This window comes from Pecten maximus, unplaced genomic scaffold, assembly GCF_902652985.1.
Source record: "Pecten maximus unplaced genomic scaffold, xPecMax1.1, whole genome shotgun sequence".
Classification (NCBI taxonomy): Eukaryota; Metazoa; Mollusca; class Bivalvia; order Pectinida; family Pectinidae; genus Pecten; species Pecten maximus.
Window position 1 is genome coordinate 144,138 of NW_022979523.1, and position 12,061 is coordinate 156,198.

General features: G+C 34.6%; 1 protein-coding gene across 1 annotated transcript in view; it reads right to left on the reverse strand.

The window, feature by feature from the left end:
- Positions 1 to 2,953: 2,953 nt before the first annotated feature.
- LOC117318806 (multiple epidermal growth factor-like domains protein 10) overlaps positions 2,954 to 12,061 on the reverse strand; it is a 44,038-nt gene continuing 34,930 nt past the window's right edge. The window contains exons 5-13 of the mRNA XM_033873762.1: positions 11,604 to 11,699; positions 8,857 to 8,952; positions 7,977 to 8,111; positions 6,717 to 6,812; positions 6,496 to 6,597; positions 5,820 to 5,846; positions 5,439 to 5,535; positions 5,088 to 5,128; positions 2,954 to 3,971 (exon numbers count right to left, since the gene is read on the reverse strand). Coding sequence (XP_033729653.1) covers positions 3,886 to 3,971; positions 5,088 to 5,128; positions 5,439 to 5,535; positions 5,820 to 5,846; positions 6,496 to 6,597; positions 6,717 to 6,812; positions 7,977 to 8,111; positions 8,857 to 8,952; positions 11,604 to 11,699 — 776 coding nt within the window. The 3' untranslated portion in view covers positions 2,954 to 3,885. The remainder of the gene's footprint in view (positions 3,972 to 5,087; positions 5,129 to 5,438; positions 5,536 to 5,819; positions 5,847 to 6,495; positions 6,598 to 6,716; positions 6,813 to 7,976; positions 8,112 to 8,856; positions 8,953 to 11,603; positions 11,700 to 12,061) is intronic.

The following is a 12,061-nucleotide window of genomic DNA, read 5'->3' on the forward strand; positions in this document are numbered from 1 at the left end:
TGAGGTAGCACTATAAATCGGCAAAAGTTCCGGCCTATCACAAGGAGACTTAACACGAACATACCGCAGCCTCCCAAAACATACATACGCACTCACCACAGGCATGCATGTCGCACGCACGGCGGCCGTCCTTAAATGACCTTAGCTGTTAATAAGACGTTAAACAAAATAAACCAAACCAAAGTGTAGATTAGATAGCCAATGTTTTGCCTGAACAACCAAATGACTACTTGTGATTGGTCAGTCAGCTTTTGTAAAAGTTATGATACGATGTGTAACGAATTATGCATCCTATCATATTACACACCCCACTCCTCCTTTATTTCCTGTACTATCAAAGGTTTAAGATCACCCCTTTTCCGGGGGGGGGGGGGGGGGGGGGGGGGGTCCGTCCTTTGGACGAGACGCACAGTTCTGAAAACTTTATCTATCTTTATTTGAACTTTTGGAGTGATTTATGGGGCGAAGCAGACTTTGAAACATGTACACTACGGTTCAATAGTATAATCAAGCAAATAAATCTAATGTATCTTTATGTAGGTATTATTTATCAATTATGGATCATGCACCTATTGTTTTGGTCGATATGGTCTTATTCCCGGTATAAAATAGCAATCAAAATATAATTTATTTTGAATTGATTTTCACACATTGAGACAAATAAATAACATTCATCAAATATGTTACATTTACTAGCGCGGTTCAGACCATCTGGAAATTATTGCATTTTGACCCCTCCTGCTAGTGTTTTAATTAATATACAGTGATAAATATGACCGCAAACAAGAAAATATTCTTCGTATAGTATTTATAATGTTTCAATTGGGTACAATATCCTTCAAATAATCCATCTTGATATATTGAAATAATAGAACAGTTCGAAGTCAAGGGATAAATATGAATCTATCTGCTACCGATTTAAAAATCGATGTGTACTACAGTTAGCGATTGGTCAAGGAAGAAATGGAATTATGTGTTATATATCGACCTGCACGTGACCATCACAACAAAGGGAAATGTTTACATGTATAATCTCATGAACTCATAAACTTATTTTATGTTATTTTCGATTCATAATTACCTAAATCAATTATATTTGTGTTTGATAAATCACTCTCAGTGTTATTATTACCTATAATAGGCAGTTATAAACATATATGTCTGTTATTTTGTATTGTCCAAGTCATTAATAAAAGGTCATTGCGCATGCGCATGATACGTACCTTCTGTGTGAATTAAATCTTCAACGGTAAATCTTCTACGGCAAAAATCTTCAACGGTTTATATCTTACACGGCAAAAATCTTTAGCGGCAAAATCTTCAACGGTAAAAGAAAAACACCTTTAACGGCAAATCTTACATGGAAAAATCTTCAACGGTAATACAAACTTTATCTTTAACTGTCGAGTATGGCCGAGTGATATATATCTAACTCAACTGTAAATCTTCTACGGTAAATCTTCTGCGGCAATTCTACAGCTACAGCATATCTTCCGCGGCATATCTTACGCGGCACAAATCTTTAACGGTAAAATCTTCAACGGCTTATCTTCAACGGTACGCCATCTTGCACGGCTTTTCATTTTCCGCGCAAGTGTTATTATTTCTTAGTTAAAAAATCTTGAACGGAGTCGGGGATCCCATACTGCTTTCCATACTTTATACATCGTAGTTAGTAAAGCACTAGAGGAAATGGTAGTCGTCTTCGCTGGTTATTTTCTATGAAACACTGTACTAGCACTGTGCCAAAAGTGTAATTTTCTTTTGTTTATGCATTTTCGTCCTTTTATTTAGTATAAACTTTTTTTATTCATACAGACAAGACAAAATACAAGAAATATCGCTTCAAGACTGAGCAGGATCTGGAAACAACCTGTAAAGCTTATGTTAAACCACTTCAAATTGAAATGTACAATATTGGGATGGGCAAGATCAGGAATGCCACAAATGTGCAAAAAGATTTTTTCCTTTTATTTCTCAATAGATTTTAAAAAATAAAAAAATTATATATTGTGCTCTGAAGGTACTCATTATGTCCCTGCTTGATAATACCACAGATAAATTAACGCTTGACACCTTCTGATATTGGCTACAGACAATTATACAAATATCATATTATTAGGAACATGTGTGAAATTGCTTGTGTACTCATCACTGTTTGTCAACATGTCATCCGATCACAGGTAAGTTGTAAATTGTGAAGTTATCACAGGTAATCTGTAGGGTTCCTTTGAACTGTAGCCAGGATACTTTAAAGTGTACCGCCGGAACGATTTGCTATATTAAGCTTGACAAATGTAATTTAGAATAAAGCTGTAAATGGCGACTTTAGTTTTAGAGTAATTGCGATTTCGAGAAAAACAAGAGGCCCATGGGCCTTAACGGTCACCTAAGATTTGAAATATTTCAGTTAATCTAATTTACCCTTTTTTGCCCCACCCATCAGTCCAAGGGGTCTGTCAGGGCCAACATGTGCATGCAATTAAGCTTTCATCCCATGCTGATAATTCTAAGAAAGTTGGAATGAATACTTACGGAAATCAAACAAATGACTGTCAAAAATGCGATTTCTCTATATAAACTATAGCAAAGTGAGACCCCAGGGTCATGGAATTCACAATTTTGCTAAAGCACTATAAGACCCTTCCATCTATGAAAAGTATTTGATTCTATCTTATATGGGTATTGAGAGGAAGAGTTTTGAAATTTCAGTCAATTTGACCTTTATTTAGCCCCACCCATCAGCCCCTGGGGGTCAGGGCCAACATGTGCATACCATCAAACTGTTATCCCATGCTGATAATGTTAACCAGGTTAGAATGAATTATAATACAAATCCAACAAATAATTGTCAAAAATGTGATTTCCCTATATAAACTATAGTAAAGTTTACCCCTTTCCTAGGGGCAAACGTGAGGCTCCACGGTCATTAAATTCACAATTTAAGTGAAGTTTTAGTCAATCTGACCCTTTTAAGCCCCACCCCTCAGGCCCCTGGGGGGTGGGGACCATATAATTCACAATCTTAGTTGACCTTCCGCCATAGAAGCTTTCTGGCAAATTTCATTGAATTTTATTAAGCGGATTTGGAGAAGAAGTCGAAAATGTAAATTGTTTACGGACGCACGACGACGGACAAAGGGCGATCAGAATAGGTCACTTGATACTTTGTTCACCCTATATCCTTCAGTCTTAAGTAAGCAACAACAAATTAAAATATCAGTTTACAAGAATATACGTATATGCAAGTCTGAATATTCTACTGTGTACATATAAACATATCAATATAACATATAAATACAATATGAGGATGAGAGGAAACATTTCACCCGGTCACTGTCCGTGGTTCTAATCATCTAATCATTAGTATACAAGAAGAATATTATATTACAAAAAAATGTATCTAAATTCAGACAAACGGGAGTGAACATACTTACATGTACACGCACTATATCGCTTACATACATCTAAACCAAAACTTGCAAACACTCTTGCACACACAAAAATGAAAAGTCACGCATGAACCGCTATGTATCGATATTGATTGTACAATGTAATAATATTATAAAACAGACACTATACAATATCGAAGGTTATTCATCAACTTTCTAACTTATGTGCGTACAATATTATTTTATTTTAAGACTGTTTTCCTGTTTAAAAAATGTACGTCTGATCAATTCATACAGAGCCAATATGAACTAACACCCCTCCCCGAAACTCCCACACAATGCACACGTAGAAATGCTGTTGAAATGTGCCTTCGGGTATCTTTTGTTTAAATGCAATTGTAAGGTCTGTATTTCTTTCTGTTATTATAATTGATCTGCTGTACACTAGCGATATTAAATGATTGGAATTCACTTGATGAATTCTGTCTGTGTATTAGGTGACCACCATTTCATAGACGTGGGGAGTCTCCTCTGGACGATGAGTAATAGATGTGTATCCAGTGTCCGGGACGGATTGTTCTAAGAGGGAAAACATAGATCAAAAGAGATACAGAATGTACAAATATATAATGAGCATAAAACATTTACCGAAAGAAATTAATAAAAATGCTATATAATTACCAGGATGATCAACATTGTTTAAAGTTATCCAAAAATAAGATAAGGAATATTCTGCATAAGTTACTTAATTTCCAATTGTTCTGTATCTTTTTAAATGCTTTATCTTGTGATTGTTTTTGGGATCATAAATTGTGATTAATATCCTTCAAACAACTAGAATTTTAAGCAAATGACTAACTAATATACACTTGCTACCTCTAATTTGTGGCCAGTTTACAGAGACAAAGTCTTTTAATTTTGGCCAATTTGAAGTCGCCATTGTTTCCATTGTGACGGTTGTTTAAAAACATGATGTCTTAGATAACAGGCCATCTTTGAATAAAATTGGTTTTAAAACCGATTATTTCTTAGCCATTACACAAAACCTGTTTACAGTGACCTGGTTACCATGGCAACAAAAAAAATTTACAAAATATAAGAACACCTTTACAAGGTCCCTAATATTCCTGTGTAAATTTATTAAGATTATTCAAACATAGTTTGAGAAGTCCAGACAAAATATCTCTTAGAAATAAAATAGTGTGTTTTCGAAAATATGATCATTGTATTTGCCATCCTCAAATCCCATTGATACTAATTTTGTAGTTGAAATTGATTAAACAGTGTTTGGAGAAGTAGTCTGGACATATCTCAGTCTGCGGCATCAAGGTCACTAAGTCCGGTATAAATTTATGAAACTTAATGGCTTTTGGTGAGATACAAGACACATTTTGCAAGGAATATGCGGTATACTTCTTTGCATATAAAAATTCCAAACATTGGTAGCAATTAAGTAGAGTATCGTCAAACGTAAACAGTTTCTGTTATGAAGTGTCCTTCGTTAAAATTTGATAATTTTTAGTCAGTAGTTCATTAGATATTAAATGATTTGATTTGGTGGATGCAAAATAAATAAATAAATAATATCGAAATCACAGAAATGTTTGCAATCGACCGAAAGAAATATAATAAACTGTGTAGTATTTGTCCTTGTGCTTCAAAAACATGTTTATTTTAACACTTTCCCCTTCTCACCTGTTCCCTTATCTGACGACTTCTTTCTGTTTTGTCTTTTTCTAAAAATAGAAATTATAACTGTGTATAAAGCTTAATCGACCCCTGAACAGCCAGAGGCAGTTCGAAGCTTGCATATCTTTATTACTTTACAGATAAGCAGAAAATTAAATATTGTATATTTTGGGAGAACTAGTATTTAACTCAAATATTACAACATTTAGGTTTCACACAATTTAGCTGACTTAATATCAAAAGTACTTGCTGTTTCGGAATATATACCGATGTGACAACAAATATTTATGTTTGATATATTTGTCGTATCCTATATAAAGAAAGTGTTTATGCCTTAAACTAAACTTAAATTCTTACCGAAGATGACATATCACCACTGCTGAGGCGATCAATGCAGCTACAAGCAGTCCACAAATAACAGCCAAAACAACTATTATAGTCATTTTAGAATCGTCTGTAATGCAGTAAAAGTCGCATTCGGTTAGCGCATATAAATACAACTGTACTAACATTGTTTTTATACTAACATGTCAACGATACAGTTTTTCTATATTGTAAACATACATTATACATTTTCTTATCTGTGTATAATGAAATACTAGATTCTATATGGAAGAAAATATGCAAATTTGGTACCGCGTCTTTCTGTTTTGAAAATATAGAATATCGGCGTTTATCACATGTTTGATTGCTTCAGTAATCGTAGGTGTTAAAGTCAACCGTACACTCGCTGTTTACCTGAGGACTCGCTTGTGTTAGGTGATTCTGGAAAAGAGATAAACGAAGAGTTGTTAAAGACTGTTATTAAAATAGGTTATTTTTTTTAACAAGCCTTTCATACGAAAACAGTCGAAACATATTAAAACAGCAAATACATAGATAAATAAAAAATATCAAAAATCGGCGATCTGTAAAGAACCTGTTATATAGGTTTGATAATTATATGACATATGTGTATAAAAAATGTGAAAGATATAGTTTCCTGAAAGAGTAGGTATATTTGGCGCAACGATGTTCTGTTTTGATATCGTTAATGATCGATCGAGGTTAATTACACGTGTGTTTGAAAAGGGAGACAGGTGCCCAAATGATGATTTATGTCAACCGAACAAAGGCTCTTAGCTATTTTCACTGAAAGAGCATCATGGTATGGAAAAAAACATTGATAAATATGTATATCTGCTTGATACATTGTACCGTTTTTCCAAAAAAAAATAAAAAAATTACTGTAAATGCAATAGCTATCTGTTTGTCTTCAATGTTCTTTCATTACTGCTAATATCGATGTTTCATACATCTTTAATTGTCATGTACATATTTCTTCTTGATTTAAACCCTTTTATATCATATATTACTAAAAGCGTGACCACGAGGAGGGACACAATACACGATGGACATCTACTCATGTACCCACCAGTGGATAGACATTGTCCATCGTCCTTTCTACAGATGTTGTCCGTACATGTGTCTGGACAATCAGCCCCACACACCACTCCGTACTTTCCAGGATAGCAATCTACATAGAAAACATATTACTATGGTTAAATGTTGACAGATGTCTTAATCTTTTGTAATACAGTACAATATACAAATTTGTTAGAGAAAAAACGTCATTATAATACTGTTACCGATTACCTTGGCAATGACCGGTTTCATGATGACACACGAAGTCTTTACACGTCACGGGACAAGCCAGGGAACATGTTTCACCAAAACTCCCTGTACCACAACCTACAGAAAAAGTAACGTTCAGATATGAGCTTTTTGGACACTATTTTTTATTCGATCAAATGACGTTTGTTTTGTAGATAATTGAGACATTTCCAAAGCTGTAAAAAGCAAGTCTGTTAGGTTGTACCATTCTATATTACATAAAAACAAATGATTTGTTAATTTCTAGCTCAAACGAAAATATTTCAGCAGAGTGGATTTCACTTTTTTCTAATAAAGCTCTTCGGAGGAAGGTTTGTGTCAAAAACAGACACATTCATATATACAGAAAGGGAACATATACTGTCATCCATAGGTCGCGATCAATCATCGGAAAATTGAATTTATGAAAAGACAACATCAACGAATGAAACACTTTCTTGATGACTATTAATCAAAACATGCTAAAGGCCAAATATTATGACTTATTGTCAGCCTTGTCAAAAACAAAATAAGTAGATGGCTGTTGTAAATTAGTAAAAGGCCTCAGACTACAATCCATTTCCCTCCATATTCTACCAAAGAAAAATCAAAATTGAAATATTTCAAAAGTTTGGTTTTTAAATCATGTTGTAGATCTATTCAAGCTGAACCTACGGTGAGCTGGACAGTATCTCATGACCGGCATTTAAGATAGATATTTCAGGTTCGCATGGTTTTTTGTTTTTGTATTTTTTTGTTGTTGTCTTTTTGTTCTTTTCTTTTTTTTGAATTTATACAAAACGTGTTACTTCTGCCGGAACCGTTAAAAAGGAAAAGTTTTTTTGGAAAAAATCCTTTGTAAGTTTACAAAGATATCGAAGAATAAGTGCATGAGACACATCATTCAAATTTTTTCAATTATAATTTTAAAAACGGGAATAACTTCATTCACTATGTTTTCAAAATTTTCAGCAAAATCAAAAGAAATATTGGAAAACTGCTCTCCGACATGTAAATGAAAAAAAATCTTGGATCTATTTGACAAAAAAAAAAATATTGTCAGCATTTTAAAAAGATAAGAAAATCATTAACAGCGACCATTGCAAGTGATAAATGGCGTATTAAAAAAACAACAAAAAGTATCAGGTTTAATTCGATCAAATACAGAAAGATTTCGCCTGGTGTCTACTATCACATATTGTATATCCTGTCTAAGTTTACTCACGCCCACCACACATATCCCCTCTCCAGCATGATACTCACTCTCGCTACATGTATTTCCTCTCCAGCCCGGCAAACATCCTGATGGCGAGCAGTTTCCTGTCATATAGTTACAGCCAGCATCCTTGCAATGACAATGTTTCGAACAATTAGCTTCGAAAAATCCTGGTTTGCATTCTTCATGAATAAAATAGATTAGAGATATTATGTCACAAAGATAAAAGAATATTGAGACAAAAATGGGTTTGTTATGATATAATTAATTTCGATATATTAACACATTGATCTTCGGACTGTATAATATCAACAAAACACACTGTAGTCCGCTTGTCAAAGTTATGTGTGTTTAGATTAAAAGATAAAAAGAAACCACCTATTACGTTTGCTCTCTGGTAACTTCTACTGACACAAAGCATTGTAGGCTATAACCGTTAGATATCACCATTAGTCACGCGGCAGTACATTTGTAAAGTTTTACGTAAAAAGTTGTCATAAGTTTTTATTACATTATTTTTTTTCTATTTTATGCTGGTATGAACAAAAAAAAAAGACTACGCCAATACGCTTAGGGTGCAATTCAGTTTTCCTTACATACAAGTATGATATTTCTATCAGAACTTAAATAAGACAAAAAAAGCGAAATACATGTATCTCTCATACATAAAACAAAGAATAGCAGACAGAATGTCCCCCTGGAAGAGTCCTCCCTCGTTATTAAAGATATCGGAGAGGTCTCATTACTCGTGATGTTTCTCCGCCATAGTAGTCATTCAAGTTCTTTATTTGTCTTTATTTTGCTTATTTTGATACATTGAACCACAAAATAATACGATAGATATAGTCAAACGCTTTTTTGAAACTGATGAAGCAACGGTGTAAACATTTATCGTTACTGGATTTTTTTTATTAAACAATAGCTCACCTTTACAGGATCCTGTATCCCGTTCACACAGCATGTCCTTACAATTATCGGGACAGTTCTGATCACAGTTAGGACCGTACTTTCCAGGAAAACAATCTGTTAAATGTAATGTCTCTCAATAGGAAATGTTTCTTTTTTATTGCATCTTATCGTTTGTTGTCACAGTATTTCCATCTTTATCGTTCCAATTGGTATAATACGACGACAAATAAGATCTCCAACCAAACTTAGTTTTAATTTTGATTTGATAATTTCTTGTACTTCATCACTCGTAATGCTGTGATTTGTTACGGTTGTCTATGATGTCATGTGCTATAAAAGTGAAGAGGGGGAGGCGTGGATAAATATGTGCGAATGCACAGCGTCAGCGTTTTACTGACGTTTCTTTAAGAATATGCTAATTGTTCCATTAAATTTAGTCACATGTGCGTAAAGTCCTTTATACAGTAACTATTTAAATCATATTTGCCGTATGAACGAAGTTTGACCCCTTAATGACTCATGTGGCCACAAACCACTCTTGATTTTCCTCTTTATTCTACCAAAGCGATAATAGATTTAAAACAAGATGCCCATGGGCCTTAATGGTCACCTGAATTTTGATATAATTTGGTGGATTTGATTCCTGTGACATTGGATATGAGGTCAATGTGTTCACTCCAGCAAGCTATAGGCAAATATATCGTTTCAATGTGTGTTGGTTCTCCAGAAGACGTTTAGAATATTTTAGCATATTAAAGCCTGGTGGCCGTAAATTAAGATCAAGGACATGCATATGCATCTGAACAATCGTTAAAGCCCTTTACCCCAGCATGAATTAGACCCAATATCAGGTTTCTAGGCTTTTTGATTATGAGAAGAAGTCGCTCTAAAGTTTTAGCATATTTGACCTCTATGACCATAAATGAAGGTAAAGGTCATTCATTGGCATTGATTTGAACACTCTTGATAGCTCTTTATTCTAGCATGATATAGACGTAATACCAGGTATCTAGGCATCTTGGTTATTGAGAAGTCATTTACATGTTGTGTTATATTTGACCCCTGTGACCTTGAATGAAGGTCAAGGTCATTCATTTTAACAATCTTGATAGCCCCTTACCGACGCTTGCTATACGCCAGATATAAGGTCTCTAGGCTTCTTGGTTATTGAGAAGACATTTTTGAAGATTTAAGCATATTTGACCCCTGTGACTTTACATGAAGGTCAAGGTAATTTATTTTAACAATTTTGATAGTCCTTAACCCCAGCATCCCACATTCTCAATATCAACTCCCTGTGTCTCTTAGTTATTTCGAAGATGTCGTTTAAAGATTCTAGCCACGGGGGTCAAACAGGCTAAAATCTTGAAATGAATTATTCTGAATAGCCCAGAGGATATTTGGTCCATGCTTGAATGAATGTCTAACAAGTTTGTTTGAATTAAATACCTTGGCCTACATTCAATGTCATGAAGGTAAATGCTTTCTAAAGTTTGTCAAAGGCGTGAAAAGCCCGTCAAATTGTCCATGACAATTTTTAGTTATATTAAGATGTTTCATTATTATCATGAAAGTATTACTGCTATTAAAATTGAACATTGGATACACGTCTTGAAAAAATTCTTAACCTACTAAATACTGTCTCAATTTCAGATAGACATATCATATATTGAAAACAGTTGTTGCTCATCGAAACAGTAATCGTTGACATTCCCACATAGACTATTCAGGCAATGTGCAGAACAAGTATGTTCACATCGAACTCCGTGCGTCTTAGGAACGCAATCTAAAGACAAATGCACGGGAATACTGATTAGTAATATATGTATTATCAGCCAAAGAGTGAACTTAGTCTTACCAACATGGCAACGCCCTAAAAATAAGCAGTGCATTTATATTTCCAATAATTTAGTAGAAATAGAGATAGGATCCTTTTCTAATTACATCTCCTAATGTATACAAACACGTACATTCAATGTTTGAATAACTGATTGGCTGAAAATCACATGCCATGAATCCGTAATCTGTAGCCCTTAAGAGCTTTCTTTTTCCTTATGTCTTCCTTGGCCATGCTTCACTTTTGGCCTTTAGTTGAGCGTTCGCCGCTGTGAGGAAGGCCTTGGGTTTTGTCCCCTGGCCAAGACATACCCGAGTCTTTAAAAATGGTAGTTGCTACTCCTGCTTAGCGCTCAGTATATTTGGAATGAGACGACTGGTTCGCCCATTGTCAGTATAATGTGACCGGGTGGGGTGTGTCTGCGGTAGTATGCTTCAGTGAGGTAGCACTATAAATCGGCAAAAGTTCCGGCCTATTACAAGGAGACTTAACACAAACATATTGCAGCCTCCCAAAACACACATACGCACTCACCACACGCATGCATTTCGCACGCACGAGAGGCCGACCTTAAATGTCAAGGTCTGCGTAGAATAATCAATTGATTAGATTGCTTTCTTAAACAAATTATATCTTCTGTTGACCCATTAACAAATATGCAATAAACCGAATCTCACCAATTTAAGTGTTTTTTTCTTCAAGTATTTTGTGCTTAGTCGGAAACATACCAGATCGTACCGTTATTTATTCCAAGCCTACTGCGTTAGACAGATCCATAATCAACGGGTTCATGGAAAAAAATTACATGGTAACTGTATTTTGTTATGAAATGAGAAAGTGGCATGTTCATTGACATTGTGGTATTTTCCAATGATGATTTGAAAAGTACATCATTAACAAGGATTCGTAATGTCTAACTGACTCATACCTAAACAGGACCCAGTGTCCTTCGTACAAAAACTGTCTTTACAATTCGCAGGACAATCCGAGTTACAGGAGATGCCATATTTTCCTGCAACGCAATCTGAAAGGAATAAATAACATTTTATAGAGTATGAAATGATTTATGGTAAACATTTACAATACATGTAATAGAGTTAAATTACATGTAATAGATGTAAGAGATTGGTGGTGTGCTACCTAAAACTATACCAAAGGAGTAATCTCCCCTTCATCACAACACCCTTTTACAACAAGCCAGAGACAGCGGTCTTTGTGTTGCAGCAGGCAGGTTTTTGAGAGCAATTTACCACCACCACCCCGCCACCGCCATTTTTTGCCTTAAAATTATAACCTAATATGTAATTAACATTTTTATGCTAGAAATGTTTTCCTTGATGTTTACCTTCATTGTACTTGATGATAAATGATGATTAATCAGAACTT